Genomic DNA, 19,448 nt, shown 5'->3' on the forward strand with positions numbered 1-19,448 from the left:
AGTACAATCATCTCTGTTGTTCACCATATGTCAACGGATGGCTTCTGTTGAAAAACAATTGGCTCAATCCGGAATGGGTGGGAATGGGTGAGGTCACTCTTTAAAACCATTGGATTGGTTCATGATGTGCAAACTCCACCCTCCAGCACACCAGCTGAATGAAATCAAGAGCACCTAATCGCAATTGGGAAATTGAACCAATTGCAATGAAGTTCATTGGCTGACAGCTGTACAGCTGGTTATAGAAGGGTCTGGGATTCCTTTATAAGGATCAACCAAAAACAGCTGTAAGATATAGCAACAGGGATACTGTGGTAGGGTCTGTCTTCTATTAGTGCTGCATATTGTTGTGGTTTTGATCACTGAAATGGCTGTGACTTTTGGACTCTCTTTGAGGTTAGTGTTTCATTATATTCATCTGATTGGTTTACCTTGTCTTAAAGTTTTCACTGGTTATTTGTGTTTAACTGTCTGAATGTTTTGTAGTGTTTCTTGGATTTGTTGCCTGCTAATTGGAGGGATAACGTGTTTTACCCTTCAAGGTGCGTTTGGTTTCCACTAATTCAGCTCAAATCAGTCTAGTTCCAATAGTATAAGGCTAGCCTTTTACATAATGTTTTTCTTTATTTCCTAGATGATGCTTATGGGCATCCTGCCTACACTGAACCAGAATCAACTGGATCCCAAGCAAGTGTGGTGTCTGGTCCAAATGCTAAATCTAATGGCCGCAATACCCCAGCAAGTGTGACGTGTCGAAATGCCTCAGCAGAAGCGACAGGCCCCTGCGCCTCAGCAGAAGCTACTGCCAAAAATACCCCAGCAAGTGTGACGTTGTGTCGAAATGCCTCAGCAGAAGCGACCGGCCCCCGCCCCGCCCGCGCCTCAGCAAAAGCGACCGCCCGCGCCTCAGCAAAAGCGACCGGCCCCCGCGCCTCAGCAAAAGCGACCGGCCCCCGCGCCTCAGCAAAAGCTACTGGTAAAAATACCCCAGCAAGTGTGATGTTGTGTCGAAATGCCTCGGCAGAAGCGACCGGCCCCCGCGCCTCAGCAGAAGCGACCGGCCCCCGCGCCTCAGCAGAAGCGACCGGCCCCCGCGCCTCAGCAGAAGCGACCGGCCCCCGCGCCTCAGCAGAAGCTACTGCCAAAAATACCCCAGCAAGTGTGACGTTGTGTCGAAATGCCTCAGCAGAAGCGACCGGCCCCCGCGCCTCAGCAAAAGCGACCGGCCCCCGCGCCTCAGCAAAAGCTACTGGTAAAAATACCCCAGCAAGTGTGATGTTGTGTCGAAATGCCTCAGCAGAAGCGACCGGCCCCCGCGCCTCAGCAGAAGCGACCGGCCCCCGCGCCTCAGCAGAAGCGACCGGCCCCCGCGCCTCAGCAGAAGCGACCGGCCCCCGCGCCTCAGCAGAAGCGACCGGCCCCCGCGCCTCAGCAGAAGCGACCGGCCCCCGCGCCTCAGCAGAAGCGACCGGCCCCCGCGCCTCAGCAAAAGCTACTGGTAAAAATACCCCAGCAAGTGTGACGTTGTGTCGAAATGCCTCAGCAGAAGCGACCGGCCCCCGCGCCTCAGCAGAAGCGACCGGCCCCCGCGCCTCAGCAGAAGCGACCGGCCCCGCGCCTCAGCAGCCCCGCGCCTCAGCAGAAGCGACCGGCCCCCGCGCCTCAGCAGAAGCGACCGGCCCCCGCGCCTCAGCAGAAGCGACAAGCCTTGAACAGACGGCCCGACCCCTCAACAAGCTAGATAGGGAGATCATAATTTGGTTTGCCCAACTCCTTAATCGTCTTTCCCCTGTTACTGTGCCTCCATTTGAAGAAAAGGGCAAAGGTAACTGAGGTGAGGAAATGTGCAACCTAATGCACTTTGAAATGAGGATCTTGCGCATCATCATGCAAAAATGTTTACAGGGGTGGATGCTACATTGGTATAAGTTTTTATAACCATACAACTAAAATTGACATCTGATTTGGTGACATTGCTGACACTTTGGTTCTACGGTCATGCTTTTGATTTGGCCTTGTGTTCCTGCTACTCTTGCATGGTTTGATCAATAAACAATTTGATTCTCAAAATGCCTTGTCTTTAAAATGGAGGGGTCTCTTCTGCCCACCATGTGCTTGCTGATCGGGGACAGACTTGGTCTGGAGTAAAAGGGAATGTGGTTCACAACACTTGTGTAAACAGATTTGTTTACCTTTTCTGGTAGTTCAAATGCTAAAGTTCTGTAAATTGTCAAAGCTCCCTCATGTTAATTCCTAACGGTATTTGTGTAGGGTGTTCCACTTACATTAATCTGCCCGTTAAATTGGTTACCATACTAGGAGTCCCGTTAGCGTGACACCTGTCGACAACATCCGGTGACAGGCGGGTGTGCAAATCTAATATTGAACATTATATTTTAAAGCTTTAATTTTTGTTAATCTAACTGCTTTACAGCGACAGCATATCATGCTATTGTTTGAGAATGGCGGTCTACATGTTGCTACAACAAGCATGGTTGTTTTAAGTCTTGTTGGTGCCATCGATTTCAGTAATCAACATGCAGACAAAGGAATCCAAGAAGCTACTGCTTAACTTTTAAAATAAGTTCAACACTTCTATTTAATCCTCAGGTACTTATAATGTAAAACTGTATTTTATAATGACAGTATGTTCAATAGAAAAACCTTGAACAAAGACATATCTAGTTGAAGCCATAGGAATTGCAATCTGGGAGCTGGAATTGCATTGGACCCATAGCTTTCCATTGAAAGATCATGGGATCTCAAAGAGTAATTTCTGGTTCTTTTTTCTTTGGATTTTCAGCTACCATATCAATTGTGTTAGTCTCATACATTTTAACATTGACAAACGTCAGTGTTTTCTATCCAATAATACCAATCATATGCATGTCCTGGCTTCTGGGCCTGAGTGCCAGGCAGTTTACTTGGGCACGTCAGTCAGGTGGAAATTCTGAAAAAAGGACCCTAGCCCTAACAAGTTACCATAGGTGCCTAAAGAATATGAATGCAGTTTACCTGATAGTCCCATTGCCTGTAACTGTAACCTCTCCCAGGGAACATGGATGCAATCGTATATATATTAATCAACTTTGGGCAGAGTAAGTGAACTCGTTAACATATGGATTGTCTGAAAGACGAGCTGGAATATTTAGACACAGAACTCTCAATGTGGTCTGCTGCACAATCCATTTCTATCTGACCACAATGAGGTTGCACTTGCAGATGCCTGCTGGCAGATACTTTAAAAGGTGTGCTTAATTAAGCTCACACATTGCACTTTTATCTAGAGCCAATGTTCTTAAGCCTGGTGACTCAATACTGCTTTTTTGGTATCAAGGGGTCAATCTCAAAAACAGAGGTGGATGACCCCTGGGGTAGTTTTTAGGGGGGGGGGGATCTGAATGATCTGCATTCTGTGATCGTTTGTTATCCAGGATCAGGTCAAACTGAGTTTTTAAACCGTTTTTTCAGAAAATAATAGTCAGTGGAATCCAGATATCACAGAATCCAGTTTGAGTGCTTTGAACAGGCCTTCACCTGGCCATCTACTGGACAGGTTGTGGCACGTCTACACTGTCATAGGGAAACATGAGTAAACTATTCTGAATAAAAATATAAATGCAACATGTTAAGTGTTGGTCCCATGTTTCATGAGTTGAAATAAAATATTCCAGAGGATTTGATGTAACGTTTATTATGATAAGCCGCCTCCAACGTCAATTTAGAGAATTTGGCAGTACGTCCAAACGGCCTCAAAACAGCAGACCGTGTGTAACCACGCCAACCCACGACGTCCACATCTGGCTTCTTCACCTGTGGGATCGTCTGAGACCAAACATCCGGACAGCTGATGAAATGAAAGAGTCTTTCTGTCTGCCCTTTTGTGGGGGAAAACTAATTCTGATTGGCTGGGCATGGCTCCCCAGTGTGTGGGCCTGGCTCTCAAGTGGGTGGGTCTATGCCCTCCCAGGCACACCCATGGCTGCGCCTCAACCCAGTCATGTGAAATCCATAGATAACAACCTCATTTTTTTATTTCAATTGACTGATTTCTTTATTTGAACTGTAACTCAGTAAATTTATGGAAATTGTTGCATGTTGCGTTTATTTTTTTCAGTATACAGTAACAGTCAAAAGTTTGTACACACGTACTCATTCAAGGGTATTTCCTTATTTTTCCTATTTTCTACATTGTAGAATAATAGTGAAGACATCAAAACCATGAAATAACACATATGGAATCATGTAGTAACCAAAAAAGTGTTAAACAAATCAAAATATATTTTAGATTCTTCAAAGGAGCCACCCTTTGCCTTGATGACAGCTTTGCACACTCTTGGCATTCTCTCAAACAGCTTAACCTAGAATGCTTTTCAAACAGTCTTGCAGGAGTTCTCACATATGCTGAGCACTATATAGATACTTTTGTACAGGTTTCCTCCAGCATCTTCACAAGGTCCTTTGCTGTTATTCTGGGATTGATTTGCACTTTTCGCACCAAAGTGCGTTAATCTCTAGGAGATAGAACGTGCCTCCTTTCTGAGCGGTATGATGGCTGCGTGGTCCCATGGTGTTTATACTTGCACACTATTGTTTGTACAGATGAACGTGGTACCTTCAGGCGTTTGGAAATTGCTCCCAAGGATGAACCAGACTTGCAGAGGTTTACAACATTTTTTCCGAGGTCTTAGCTGATTTCTTTTGATTTTCTCATGATGTCAAGCAAAGAGGCACTGAGTTTGAAGGTAGGCCTTGAAATACATCCACAGGTACACCTCCAATTGACTCAAATTGGCCTATAAGAAGCTTCTAAAGCCATGACATCATTTTCTGGAATTTTCCAAGCTGTTTATTAAAGGCACAGTCAACTTAGTGTATGTAAACTTCTGACCCACTGGAATTGTGACACGGTGAATTATTGTCATGTCCTGACCTTAGAAAGCTGTTATTTTCTATGGTAGTTTAGGTCAGGATGTGACAGGGGGGTTTTCTAGTTTAGTTTTTCTATGTTGTCAGGTTCTAGCTTTGTATTTCTATGTTGGGTTTTGTTTGGGATGATCTCCAATTAGAGGCAACTGGTCCTCGTTGTCTTTAATTGGAGATCATACTTAAGTAGGGTTTTTTTCCACCTGGGTTTGTGGGAGATTGTTTCTGAGTTAGTGTATGTTTCTACACTGCGTCACGGTTTGTTGTTTTTGATCGTTCAGTTTGTTGTGTATGTATTGCAATGTTTCACAGTGAAAATAAAATGTGGAACCACACACACGCTGCACTTTGGTCCGCTCCTTCCTACGACAACCGTGACAATTATAAGTGAAATAATCTGTCTGTAATCAATTGTTGGAAAAATTACTTGTGTCATGCACAAAGTAGATGTCCTAACCGATTTGCCAAAACTATAGTTTCTTAACAAGAAATTTGAGTAGTCGTTGAAAAACAAATTTTAATGACTCCAATCTAAGTGTATGTAAACTTCTGACTTCAACTGTATGTAAACAGCTACAAAGAATACAGATGAACTCTCTCGGTAGGTAGTGTGGTTGTAACGTCTGCTTCCAACTGACACTCTCAAACATGTCGATCCCCTGAACGCAGCCCACTTTCCAGCTCACACTCTCAAACACATAGATCCCCTGAACGCAGCTCACTTTCCAGCCTTTTGCCTATTCCCTGCCTGTACTTTAGCCTATCGGATTTCCTGTTATCAACCTATTGCCTGATCTAGAGACGACGTTACTAGCCTTTTCCCTGCCTGTACTGTTGCCTTTTTGGACCCCCCTGTGTATGACCTTCTGCCTGCCCCTGGACCAAGCTACCTGCCGCCTCCTGTGGTCCTTTACAATAAACACTTGCTGCGCCCTGCACTTCCGCTCTCTGTCTCCCATCGTGTTCCTTACAGTGGTCGACAGCTTATCATGAGAAACTCTACCTCAGGCGAGCAATAGCTCGAGACTTCCTTAGATATCGTGTACCAGAAGTTGTTTATAAAAATACATAGACTGCTGCCCCTTGTATTACTAGACGCCGCTGTTCTATCCTGCCGGTACATCGTAGTATGTTGATGTTGTTGTTGTTCAGCCATGACTCCGCGAAGCATGAGATGTTACAGTTTTTAATGTCCCGTTGGTAATTTAACCTGTTGTGGTATAGGGGCAGTATTTTCACGTCCGGATAAAAAACGTACCCGATTTAATCTGGTTACTACTCCTGCCCAGAAACTAGAATATGCATATAATATATAATTAGTAGATTTGGATAGAAACCACTCTAAAGTTTCTAAAACTGTTTGAATGGTGTCTGTGAGCATAACATAACTCATATGGCAGGCCAAAACCTGAGAAGATTCCATGCAGGAAGTGCCCTGTCTGACGATTTGTTGTCCTTCTGTTGCATCTCTATCGACATTACAGCATCTGTGCTGTAACGTGACACTTTCTAAGGCTTCCATTTGCTCTCTAAAGCCACCAGAAAGTGGAATGGGGTGTCTGCTGTCTCTGGGCAAAGCACAGCAGCAGAGTTTGTAAGTGGTCAGCCTGGGGACAGTGAGACTGAGATGCGCGTTCACAAGACTTCTCCATTTTTTTCTTTCAGCCTTTGAATGAATACAACGTTGCCCGGTTGGAATATTATTGCTATTTTACGAGAAAAGTAGCATAAAAATTCATTTTAAACAGTGTTTTACATGCTTCTAAGTACGGTAATGGAATATTTTGAATTTTTTTGTCACAAAATGCGCTCGCGCTACCCTTCATATAGTGACCTGAACGCACGAACAAAACGGTGGTATTTGGATATAACTATGGATTATTTGGAACCAAAACAACATTTGTTGTTGAAGTAGAAGTCCTCGGAGTGCATTCTGACGAAGAACAGCAAAGGTAATCCAAATTTTCTAATAATAATTCTGAATTTAGGTTGTCCCAAACTTGGTGGGTGTCAAATTAGCTAGCCGTGATGGCCGAGCTATCTACTCAGAATATTGCAAAATGTGCTTTCGCCGAAAAGCTATTTTAAAATCGGACATAACGATTGCATAAAAGAGTTCTGTATCTATAATTCTTAAAATAATTGTTATGTATTTTCTCAACGTTTATCGTGAGTAATTTAGTAAATTCACAGGAGGTTTTCGGTGGGTATGCTAGTTCTGAACATCACATGCTAATGTAAAAAGCTGGTTTTTGATATAAATATGAACTTGATTGAACAAAACATGCATGTATTGTATAACATAATGTCCTAGGAGTGTCATCTGATGAAAATCATCAAAGGTTAGTGCTGCATTTAGCTGTGTGTTGGGTATTTGTGATGCATGCTAGTTGCTTGGAAATGGCTGTGTGTTTTTTTGTGTCTATGTACTCTACTAACATAATCTAATGTTTTGCTTTCGCTGTAAAGCCTTTTTGAAATCGGACAACGTGCTTCGATTCAGGAGAAGGGTATATATAAAATGCTGTAAAATAGTCCTATGTTTGAGAACTTTGAATTATGACATTTTGTGGTTTTAAATTTGGTGCTCTGATTTACATTTACATTTTACATTTACATTTAAGTCATTTAGCAGATGCTCTTATCCAGAGCGACTTACAAATTGGTGCATTCACCTTATGATATCCAGTGTAACAACCACTTTACAATAGTGCATCTAAATCTTTTAAGGGGGGGGGGGGTTAGAAGGATTACTTTATCCTATCCTAGGTATTCCTTAAAGAGGTGGGGTTTCAGGTGTCTCCGGAAGGTGGTGATTGACTCCGCTGTCCTGGCGTCGTGAGGGAGCTTGTTCCACCATTGGGGTGCCAGAGCAGCGAACAGTTTTGACTGGGCTGAGCGGGAACTGTGCTTCCTCAGAGGTAGGGGGGCCAGCAGGCCAGAGGTGGATGAACGCAGTGCCCTTGTTTGGGTGTAGGGCCTGATCAGAGCCTGAAGGTATGGAGGTGCCGTTCCCTTCACAGCTCCGTAGGCAATCACCATGGTCTTGTAGCGGATGCGAGCTTCAACTGGAAGCCAGTGGAGAGAGCGGAGGAGCGGGGTGACGTGAAAGAACTTGGGAAGGTTGAACACCAGACGGGCTGCGGCGTTCTGGATGAGTTGTAGGGGTTTAATGGCACAGGCAGGGAGCCCAGCCAACAGCGAGTTGCAGTAATCCAGACGGGAGATGACAAGTGCCTGGATTAGGACCTGCGCCGCTTCCTGTGTGAGGCAGGGTCGTACTCTGCGAATGTTGTAGAGCATGAACCTACAGGATCGGGTCACCGCCTTGATGTTAGTGGAGAAAGACAGGGTGTTGTCCAGGATCACGCCAAGGTTCTTAGCACTCTGGGAGATTTGTCACTGGCTGTTGAATAGTGTGGGACGATTTCGTCCCACCTCCCCTAGAGAGGTTAATCTTCCGCGTAACTCGTCGATTTCATTGTCCAAAGATTGCACATCTACTAACAGAATGGAGGGAAGTGTTTTTTTGTTGTTGATCACCTGCGAATTCTCAGAAGGCAGCCGGACCTTCGGCCCCTCTTTTTCCGCCTCCTCTTCACGCAGATCACGGGGATCGGGGCCTGTTCCCGAGGAAGCAGCGTATCCTTCGGGATCGTCAGAGTCGTGAATGGAAAAAGAAGATTCTGCTAGTCCGTGGTGAATAAATCGCAGTCCTGATGTCTAGAAGTTATTTTCGGTCATAAGAGACAGTAGAGGCAACATTATGTACAAAATAAAAAATAAAACATAGGTACAAACAACACAAATAAGCAAACAAAAAAACACAAACGTCTGCCATCTTCTCCGGTGCCATCATACATCAAGCTGGACTTGGTATTTTACCAAATAGGGCACTCTTCTGAATGCCACCGCTACCTTGTCACAACACAAATGATTGGCTCAAACTTATTAACAAGGAAATAAATTCCACAAATTAACTTTTAACAAGGCACACATGCTCATTGAAATGCATTCCAGGTGACTACCTCATGAAGCTGGTTGAGAGATAGCCACCCTTTGCCGCCTTTGGCAATTTGAAGAATCTCAATTCTAAAATCTATTTAGATTTGTTTTACACCTTTTGGTTACTACATGATTCCATATGTGTCATTTCATATTTTTGATGTCTTTACTATTATTAAACAATGTATCGAATCAGGAAAACAATTGATTGCTGGTGTATATAGCTTTAAGGTGACACAACTCTCCTGGCTGAGGATCCAAGGCCTCAGATCAGCTTGGCAAATGGCTGACGATGACCAGACCTCTCTCACCCACATAAGAGAAGAGGGGGAGTGCGGTGCCGAATAAAACACCGGCCCAGCCGAATCTCTCTCTTGTTCTAAAGTATTGGTAAAGGAATGTTCCTTTGTCTACAGAAGACCTTTTCCCACCAAAACTTTAACGCCCGAATAGTAAGCACTGGAGCTATATTTATAACATCTGAATGTTTGGAATGGTCAGTGGGGATCTAAAGAATAATCATGTCACATGTTTTATTATTTTGTGATGTTATTAAGAATGGTATCAAGGAAATCAGCTTCAGTGATTTTTTGCAGTTCGTTCCAGTCATTGGCAGCAGAGAACTGGAAGGAAATGCGGCCAAAGGAAGAATTGGCTTTGGGGGTGACCAGTGAGATATACCAGCTGGAGCGTGTGCTATGGGTGGGTGCTGCTATGGTGACCAGTGAGCTGAGACAAGGCGGGGCTTTACCTAGCAGAGACTTGTAGATGACCTGGAGCCAGTGGGTTTTGCGATGAGTATGAAGCGAGGGCCAGCCAACGAGAGCGTACAGGTCGCAGTGGTGGGTAGTATATGGGGCTTTGGTGACAAAACGGATGGCACTGTGATAGACTGCATCCAATTTGTTGAGTAGAGTGTTGGAGGCTATTTTGTAAATTACATGGCCGAAGTCGAGGATCGGTAGGATGGTCAGTTTTACGAGGGTATGTTTGGCAGCATAAGAGAAGGATGCTTTGTTGCGAAATAGGAAGCCGATTGTAGATTTAATTTTGGATTGGAGATGCTTAATGTGAGTCTGGAAGGAGAGTTTACAGTCTAACCAGACACCTAGGTAATTGTAGTTGTCCACATATTCTAAGTCAGATCCGTCCAGAGTAGTGATGCTGGACGGGCGGGCAGGTGCAAGCAGCGATCGGTTGAAGAGCATGCATTTAGTTTTACTTGCATTTCAGAGCAGTTGGAGAGTTGTATGGCATTGAAGCTCGTCTGGAGGTCAGTTAAAACTTCTCTAGGGTATGTGGAACGATAGCGTCCCAACTCGCCAACAGCCAGTGAAATAGCAGAGTGCCAAATTCAAAACAACAAAACTCTCATAATTCAAATTTCTCACACATACAAGTATTATACACCATTTGAAATAATAGTTTTTCAACTTTTAAGCTGAACATTCTGATATGTTCCATCAGCCTTATGAACTGATACAGCATATACCACCACTTTACTACTTTGATACATATCAGTTGGGATTAAGAATTGAGTACACGAAATGTCCACTGAAAACAAAGTGGTATACTTTAGTATAGCCTCCATTACACCACTGACTGTACGATTTGAGAAGGGCGCTCCTCCCTCACTTCTTTTGTCATTTCACATCACCTTCCGAATGACTGGTGCACCGCCGCTCAGGTTAATTGAACTCCCTCATAGGCTGCATTTACAAAATATTATTTTTTTCACTAATTCGTCTTTTGACCCATCAGCTCTAAAAAGATCTGTTGTGAAAAGATCTGATGCGATTGGTCAAAAGGCCAATACGTGGAAAAAAGATTAGAATTGGACGGCCTGTGTAACACAGCCATAGGCAACATTCTGCAGCAAAGGTGAGGCGACGCAACAACCAATGGATGCGTGCCACATCATCAACTGTGTCATCCACTGACATATGATGTGGTTAGCTGATACTTAAAAGACCTATCAAGGTGATGTAGATCTGTCAGACGTCAGCAACTTCTAAGCTTTGGAAAGCGGCCGAAGTCTGTCTGGCCTCAACCACAAACTCCCTCATAGTCTGTTTGGTCCCAGCCACACAGGCTGTGTTTAAACATGCAGCCCATTTCTGACCTTCTGCCCCGCATTACTGGCATAACAGCTGATCTGATTGGTGAAAAGACAAATTACTGGGGAATAAATAAGTATTGGGCTGCAACAGATGCTTGAACATGTATGAAATTGAATATGCATTCATCAATTGTCTGTTTTCAATTAAAATGTTGAACTGAATTTGGTGTGTTTTTTTGTAGTACAATCATCTCTGTTGTTCACCATATGTCAACGGATGGCTTCTGTTGAAAAACAATTGGCTCAATCCGGAATGGGTGGGAATGGGTGAGGTCACTCTTTAAAACCATTGGATTGGTCCATGATGTGCAAACTCCACCCTCCAGCACACCAGCTGAATGAAATCAAGAGCACCTAATCGCAATTGGGAAATTTAACCAATTGCAATGAAGTTCATTGGCTGACAGCTGTACAGCTGGTTAGAAGGGTCTGGGATTCCTTTATAAGGATCAACCAAAAACAGCTGTAAGATATAGTAACAGGGATACTGTGGTAGGGTGTCTGTCTTCTATTAGTTCTGCATATTGTTGTGGTTTTGATCACTGAAATGGCTGTGACTTTTGGACTCTCTTTGAGGTTAGTGTTTCATTATATTCATCTGATTGGTTTACCTTGTCTTAAAGTTTTCACTGGTTATTTGTGTTTAACTGTCTGAATGTTTTGTAGTGTTTCTTGGATTTGTTGCCTGCTAATTGGAGGGATAACGTGTTTTACCCTTCAAGGTGCGTTTGGTTTCCACTAATTCAGCTCAAATCAGTCTAGTTCCAATAGTATAAGGCTAGCCTTTTACATAATGTTGTTCTTTGTTTCCTAGATAATGCTTATGGGCATCCTGCCTACACTGAACCAGAATCAACTGGATCCCAAGCAAGTGTGGTGTCTGGTCCAAATGCTAAAGCTAATGGCCGCAATACCCCAGCTAGTGTGACGTTGTGTCGAAATGCCTCAGCAGAAGCGGCCGGCCCCCGCGCCTCAGCAGAAGCTACTGGCAAAAATACCCCAGCAAGTGTGACGTTGTGTCGCAATGCCTCAGCAGAAGCGACCGGCCCCCACGCCTCAACAAAAGCGACCGGCCCCGCGCCTCAGCAGAAGCGACCGGCCCCGCGCCTCAGCAGAAGCGACCGGCCCCCGCGCCTCAGCAGAAGCGACCGGCCCCGCGCCTCAGCAGAAGCGACCGGCCCCCGCGCCTCAGCAGAAGCGACCGGCCCCCCCAGCAAGCGACGCCCCCCCGCCTCAGCAGAAGCGACCGGCCCCGCGCCTCAGCAGAAGCGACCGGCCCCGCGCCTCAGCAGAAGCGACCGGCCCCCGCGCCTCAGCAGAAGCGACCGGCCCCGCGCCTCAGCAGAAGCGACCGGCCCCCGCGCCTCAGCAGAAGCGACCGGCCCCCGCGCCTCAGCAGAAGCGACAAGCCTTGAACAGACGGCCCGACCCCTCAACAAGCTAGATAGGGAGATCATAATTTGGTTTGCCCAACTCCTTAATCGTCTTTCCCCTGTTACTGTGCCTCCATTTGAAGAAAAGGGCAAAGGTAACTGAGGTGAGGAAATGTGCAACCTAATGCACTTTGAAATGAGGATCTTGCGCATCATCATGCAAAAATGTTTACAGGGGTGGATGCTACATTGGTATAAGTTTTTATAACCATACAACTAAAATTGACATCTGATTTGGTGACATTGCTGACACTTTGGTTCTACGGTCATGCTTTTGATTTGGCCTTGTGTTCCTGCTACTCTTGCATGGTTTGATCAATAAACAATTTGATTCTCAAAATGCCTTGTCTTTAAAATGGAGGGGTCTCTTCTGCCCACCATGTGCTTGCTGATCGGGGACAGACTTGGTCTGGAGTAAAAGGGAATGTGGTTCACAACACTTGTGTAAACAGATTTGTTTACCTTTTCTGGTAGTTCAAATGCTAAAGTTCTGTAAATTGTCAAAGCTCCCTCATGTTAATTCCTAACGGTATTTGTGTAGGGTGTTCCACTTACATTAATCTGCCCGTTACATTGGTTACCATACTAGGAGTCCCGTTAGCGTGACACCTGTCGACAACATCCGGTGACAGGCGGGTGTGCAAATCTAATATTGAACATTATATTTTAAAGCTTTAATTTTTGTTAATCTAACTGCTTTACAGCGACAGCATATCATGCTATTGTTTGAGAATGGCGGTCTACATGTTGCTACAACAAGCATGGTTGTTTTAAGTCTTGTTGGTGCCATCGATTTCAGTAATCAACATGCAGACAAAGGAATCCAAGAAGCTACTGCTTAACTTTTAAAATAAGTTCAACACTTCTATTTAATCCTCAGGTACTTATAATGTAAAACTGTATTTTATAATGACAGTATGTTCAATAGAAAAACCTTGAACAAAGACATATCTAGTTGAAGCCATAGGAATTGCAATCTGGGAGCTGGAATTGCATTGGACCCATAGCTTTCCATTGAAAGATCATGGGATCTCAAAGAGTAATTTCTGGTTCTTTTTTCTTTGGATTTTCAGCTACCATATCAATTGTGTTAGTCTCATACATTTTAACATTGACAAACGTCAGTGTTTTCTATCCAATAATACCAATCATATGCATGTCCTGGCTTCTGGGCCTGAGTGCCAGGCAGTTTACTTGGGCACGTCAGTCAGGTGGAAATTCTGAAAAAAGGACCCTAGCCCTAACAAGTTACCATAGGTGCCTAAAGAATATGAATGCAGTTTACCTGATAGTCCCATTGCCTGTAACTGTAACCTCTCCCAGGGAACATGGATGCAATCGTGTATATTATTAATCAACTTTGGGCAGAGTAAGTGAACTCGTTAACATATGGATTGTCTGAAAGACGAGCTGGAATATTTAGACACAGAACTCTCAATGTGGTCTGCTGCACAATCCATTTCTATCTGACCACAATGAGGTTGCACTTGCAGATGCCTGCTGGCAGATACTTTAAAAGGTGTGCTTAATTAAGCTCACACATTGCACTTTTATCTAGAGCCAATGTTCTTAAGCCTGGTGACTCAATACTGCTTTTTTGGTATCAAGGGGTCAATCTCAAAAACAGAGGTGGATGACCCCTGGGGTAGTTTTTAGGGGGGGGGGGATCTGAATGATCTGCATTCTGTGATCGTTTGTTATCCAGGATCAGGTCAAACTGAGTTTTTAAACCGTTTTTTCAGAAAATAATAGTCAGTGGAATCCAGATATCACAGAATCCAGTTTGAGTGCTTTGAACAGGCCTTCACCTGGCCATCTACTGGACAGGTTGTGGCACGTCTACACTCTCATAGGGAAACATGAGTAAACTATTCTGAATAAAAATATAAATGCAACATGTTAAGTGTTGGTCCCATGTTTCATGAGTTGAAATAAAATATTCCAGAGGATTTGATGTAACGTTTATTATGATAAGCCGCCTCCAACGTCAATTTAGAGAATTTGGCAGTACGTCCAAACGGCCTCAAAACAGCAGACCGTGTGTAACCACGCCAACCCACGACGTCCACATCTGGCTTCTTCACCTGTGGGATCGTCTGAGACCAAACATCCGGACAGCTGATGAAATGAAAGAGTCTTTCTGTCTGCCCTTTTGTGGGGGAAAACTAATTCTGATTGGCTGGGCATGGCTCCCCAGTGTGTGGGCCTGGCTCTCAAGTGGGTGGGTCTATGCCCTCCCAGGCACACCCATGGCTGCGCCTCAACCCAGTCATGTGAAATCCATAGATAACAACCTCATTTTTTTATTTCAATTGACTGATTTCTTTATTTGAACTGTAACTCAGTAAATTTATGGAAATTGTTGCATGTTGCGTTTATTTTTTTCAGTATACAGTAACAGTCAAAAGTTTGTACACACCTACTCATTCAAGGGTATTTCCTTATTTTTCCTATTTTCTACATTGTAGAATAATAGTGAAGACATCAAAACCATGAAATAACACATATGGAATCATGTAGTAACCAAAAAAGTGTTAAACAAATCAAAATATATTTTAGATTCTTCAAAGGAGCCACCCTTTGCCTTGATGACAGCTTTGCACACTCTTGGCATTCTCTCAAACAGCTTAACCTAGAATGCTTTTCAAACAGTCTTGCAGGAGTTCTCACATATGCTGAGCACTATATAGATACTTTTGTACAGGTTTCCTCCAGCATCTTCACAAGGTCCTTTGCTGTTATTCTGGGATTGATTTGCACTTTTCGCACCAAAGTGCGTTAATCTCTAGGAGATAGAATGTGCCTCCTTTCTGAGCGGTATGATGGCTGCGTGGTCCCATGGTGTTTATACTTGCACACTATTGTTTGTACAGATGAACGTGGTACCTTCAGGCATTTGGAAATTGCTCCCAAGGATGAACCAGACTTGCAGAGGTTTACAACATTTTTTCCGAGGTCTTAGCTGATTTCTTTTGATTTTCTCATGATGTCAAGCAAAGAGGCACTGAGTTTGAAGGTAGGCCTTGAAATACATCCACAGGTACACCTCCAATTGACTCAAATTGGCCTATAAGAAGCTTCTAAAGCCATGACATCATTTTCTGGAATTTTCCAAGCTGTTTATTAAAGGCACAGTCAACTTAGTGTATGTAAACTTCTGACCCACTGGAATTGTGACACGGTGAATTATTGTCATGTCCTGACCTTAGAAAGCTGTTATTTTCTATGGTAGTTTAGGTCAGGATGTGACAGGGGGGTTTTCTAGTTTAGTTTTTCTATGTTGTCAGGTTCTAGCTTTGTATTTCTATGTTGGGTTTTGTTTGGGATGATCTCCAATTAGAGGCAACTGGTCCTCGTTGTCTTTAATTGGAGATCATACTTAAGTAGGGTTTTTTTCCACCTGGGTTTGTGGGAGATTGTTTCTGAGTTAGTGTATGTTTCTACACTGCGTCACGGTTTGTTGTTTTTGATCGTTCAGTTTGTTGTGTATGTATTGCAATGTTTCACAGTGAAAATAAAATGTGGAACCACACACACGCTGCACTTTGGTCCGCTCCTTCCTACGACAACCGTGACAATTATAAGTGAAATAATCTGTCTGTAATCAATTGTTGGAAAAATTACTTGTGTCATGCACAAAGTAGATGTCCTAACCGATTTGCCAAAACTATAGTTTCTTAACAAGAAATTTGAGTAGTCGTTGAAAAACAAATTTTAATGACTCCAATCTAAGTGTATGTAAACTTCTGACTTCAACTGTATGTAAACAGCTACAAAGAATACAGATGAACTCTCTCGGTAGGTAGTGTGGTTGTAACGTCTGCTTCCAACTGACACTCTCAAACATGTCGATCCCCTGAACGCAGCCCACTTTCCAGCTCACACTCTCAAACACATAGATCCCCTGAACGCAGCTCACTTTCCAGCCTTTTGCCTATTCCCTGCCTGTACTTTAGCCTATCGGATTTCCTGTTATCAACCTATTGCCTGATCTAGAGACGACGTTACTAGCCTTTTCCCTGCCTGTACTGTTGCCTTTTTGGACCCCCTGTGTATGACCTTCTGCCTGCCCCTGGACCAAGCTACCTGCCGCCTCCTGTGGTCCTTTACAATAAACACTTGCTGCGCCCTGCACTTCCGCTCTCTGTCTCCCATCGTGTTCCTTACAGTGGTCGACAGCTTATCATGAGAAACTCTACCTCAGGCGAGCAATAGCTCGAGACTTCCTTAGATATCGTGTACCAGAAGTTGTTTATAAAAATACATAGACTGCTGCCCCTTGTATTACTAGACGCCGCTGTTCTATCCTGCCGGTACATCGTAGTATGTTGATGTTGTTGTTGTTCAGCCATGACTCCGCGAAGCAAGAGATGTTACAGTTTTTAATGTCCCGTTGGTAATTTAACCTGTTGTGGTATAGGGGCAGTATTTTCACGTCCGGATAAAAAACGTACCCGATTTAATCTGGTTACTACTCCTGCCCAGAAACTAGAATATGCATATAATATATAATTAGTAGATTTGGATAGAAACCACTCTAAAGTTTCTAAAACTGTTTGAATGGTGTCTGTGAGCATAACATAACTCATATGGCAGGCCAAAACCTGAGAAGATTCCATGCAGGAAGTGCCCTGTCTGACGATTTGTTGTCCTTCTGTTGCATCTCTATCGACATTACAGCATCTGTGCTGTAACGTGACACTTTCTAAGGCTTCCATTTGCTCTCTAAAGCCACCAGAAAGTGGAATGGGGTGTCTGCTGTCTCTGGGCAAAGCACAGCAGCAGAGTTTGTAAGTGGTCAGCCTGGGGACAGTGAGACTGAGATGCGCGTTCACAAGACTTCTCCATTTTTTTCTTTCAGCCTTTGAATGAATACAACGTTGCCCGGTTGGAATATTATTGCTATTTTACGAGAAAAGTAGCATAAAAATTCATTTTAAACAGTGTTTTACATGCTTCTAAGTACGGTAATGGAATATTTTGAATTTTTTGTCACAAAATGCGCTCGCGCGTTACCCTTCATATAGTGACCTGAACGCACGAACAAAACGGTGGTATTTGGATATAACTATGGATTATTTGGAACCAAAACAACATTTGTTGTTGAAGTAGAAGTCCTCGGAGTGCATTCTGATGAAGAACAGCAAAGGTAATCCAAATTTTCTAATAATAATTCTGAATTTAGGTTGTCCCAAACTTGGTGGGTGTCAAATTAGCTAGCCGTGATGGCCGAGCTATCTACTCAGAATATTGCAAAATGTGCTTTCGCCGAAAAGCTATTTTAAAATTGGACATAACGATTGCATAAAAGAGTTCTGTATCTATAATTCTTAAAATAATTGTTATGTATTTTCTCAACGTTTATCGTGAGTAATTTAGTAAATTCACAGGAGGTTTTCGGTGGGTATGCTAGTTCTGAACATCACATGCTAATGTAAAAAGCTGGTTTTTGATATAAATATGAACTTGATTGAACAAAACATGCATGTATTGTATAACATAATGTCCTAGGAGTGTCATCTGATGAAAATCATCAAAGGTTAGTGCTGCATTTAGCTGTGTGTTGGGTATTTGTGATGCATGCTAGTTGCTTGGAAATGGCTGTGTGTTTTTTTGTGTCTATGTACTCTACTAACATAATCTAATGTTTTGCTTTCGCTGTAAAGCCTTTTTGAAATCGGACAACGTGCTTCGATTCAGGAGAAGGGCATATATAAAATGCTGTAAAATAGTCCTATGTTTGAGAACTTTGAATTATGACATTTTGTGGTTTTAAATTTGGTGCTCTGATTTACATTTACATTTTACATTTACATTTAAGTCATTTAGCAGATGCTCTTATCCAGAGCGACTTACAAATTGGTGCATTCACCTTATGATATCCAGTGTAACAACCACTTTACAATAGTGCATCTAAATCTTTTAAGGGGGGAGGGGGGTTAGAAGGATTACTTTATCCTATCCTAGGTATTCCTTAAAGAGGTGGGGTTTCAGGTGTCTCCGGAAGGTGGTGATTGACTCCGCTGTCCTGGCGTCGTGAGGGAGCTTGTTCCACCATTGGGGTGCCAGAGCAGCGAACAGTTTTGACTGGGCTGAGCGGGAACTGTGCTTCCTCAGAGGTAGGGGGGCCAGCAGGCCAGAGGTGGATGAACGCAGTGCCCTTGTTTGGGTGTAGGGCCTGATCAGAGCCTGAAGGTATGGAGGTGCCGTTCCCTTCACAGCTCCGTAGGCAATCACCATGGTCTTGTAGCGGATGCGAGCTTCAACTGGAAGCCAGTGGAGAGAGCGGAGGAGCGGGGTGACGTGAGAGAACTTGGGAAGGTTGAACACCAGACGGGCTGCGGCGTTCTGGATGAGTTGTAGGGGTTTAATGGCACAGGCAGGGAGCCCAGCCAACAGCGAGTTGCAGTAATCCAGACGGGAGATGACAAGTGCCTGGATTAGGACCTGCGCCGCTTCCTGTGTGAGGCAGGGTCGTACTCTGCGAATGTTGTAGAGCATGAACCTACAGGATCGGGTCACCGCCTTGATGTTAGTGGAGAAAGACAGGGTGTTGTCCAGGATCACGCCAAGGTTCTTAGCACTCTGGGAGATTTGTCACTGGCTGTTGAATAGTGTGGGACGATTTCGTCCCACCTCCCCTAGAGAGGTTAATCTTCCGCGTAACTCGTCGATTTCATTGTCCAAAGATTGCACATCTACTAACAGAATGGAGGGAAGTGTTTTTTTGTTGTTGATCACCTGCGAATTCTCAGAAGGCAGCCGGACCTTCGGCCCCTCTTTTTCCGCCTCCTCTTCACGCAGATCACGGGGATCGGGGCCTGTTCCCGAGGAAGCAGCGTATCCTTCGGGATCGTCAGAGTCGTGAATGGAAAAAGAAGATTCTGCTAGTCCGTGGTGAATAAATCGCAGTCCTGATGTCTAGAAGTTATTTTCGGTCATAAGAGACAGTAGAGGCAACATTA

At 43.9% G+C, this 19,448-nt stretch overlaps 1 protein-coding gene and 2 long non-coding RNA genes across 11 annotated transcripts; 2 read left to right on the forward strand and 1 right to left on the reverse strand.

Moving 5' to 3' along the window:
• Nucleotides 1–287: 287 nt before the first annotated feature.
• LOC106608263 (uncharacterized) lies at nucleotides 288–833 on the forward strand. The gene is made up of 3 exons (XR_006770351.1): nucleotides 288–396; nucleotides 487–542; nucleotides 635–833. It is a non-coding gene; the product is annotated as an uncharacterized lncRNA (long non-coding RNA).
• On the reverse strand, nucleotides 657–2,114 carry LOC123743504 (neurofilament heavy polypeptide-like). 9 transcript variants are annotated; one of them, XM_045721133.1, is made up of 5 exons: nucleotides 1,635–2,114; nucleotides 1,539–1,592; nucleotides 1,374–1,481; nucleotides 906–1,235; nucleotides 657–845 (listed from the first exon to the last, which is right to left on the reverse strand). In XM_045721133.1, exons 1-5 carry the CDS (start codon nucleotides 1,887–1,889, stop codon nucleotides 657–659), a joined length of 936 nt encoding a protein of 311 aa, XP_045577089.1. In that variant the 5' UTR covers nucleotides 1,890–2,114. The 9 variants fall into 9 exon arrangements, with proteins under 9 accessions (XP_045577089.1, XP_045577091.1, XP_045577090.1 ...); XM_045721135.1 differs by having other exon boundaries at nucleotides 906–1,124; nucleotides 1,182–1,235; nucleotides 1,374–1,592; nucleotides 1,635–2,113; XM_045721134.1 differs by having other exon boundaries at nucleotides 906–1,124; nucleotides 1,182–1,208; nucleotides 1,347–1,592; nucleotides 1,635–2,112.
• Nucleotides 2,115–11,511: 9,397 nt separating this feature from the next.
• Nucleotides 11,512–12,109, forward strand: LOC106608261 (uncharacterized). The gene is made up of 3 exons (XR_006770349.1): nucleotides 11,512–11,626; nucleotides 11,717–11,772; nucleotides 11,865–12,109. It is a non-coding gene; the product is annotated as an uncharacterized lncRNA (long non-coding RNA).
• The last annotated feature ends 7,339 nt before the right edge of the window (nucleotides 12,110–19,448 follow it).

The sequence above is a fragment of the Salmo salar genome, chromosome ssa06, assembly GCF_905237065.1.
Source record: "Salmo salar chromosome ssa06, Ssal_v3.1, whole genome shotgun sequence".
NCBI classification, from domain to species: Eukaryota; Metazoa; Chordata; class Actinopteri; order Salmoniformes; family Salmonidae; genus Salmo; species Salmo salar.

What these genes read in the sequence shown, in the direction of transcription:
- LOC123743504 (XM_045721130.1), bottom strand. Translation starts at nt 1,889, where the DNA reads ATGATGATGCGCAAGATCCTCATTTCAAAGTGCATTAGGTTGCACATT. An exon ending in GGCCGGTCGCTTCTGCTGAG is followed by an intron (nt 1,209 to 1,346) that starts GCGCGGGGGCCG and finishes GCTTTTGCTGAG; the next exon opens with GCGCGGGGGCCGGTCGCTTC. An exon ending in GGCCGGTCGCTTTTGCTGAG is followed by an intron (nt 846 to 905) that starts GCGCGGGCGGTC and finishes GCTTCTGCTGAG; the next exon opens with GCATTTCGACACAACGTCAC.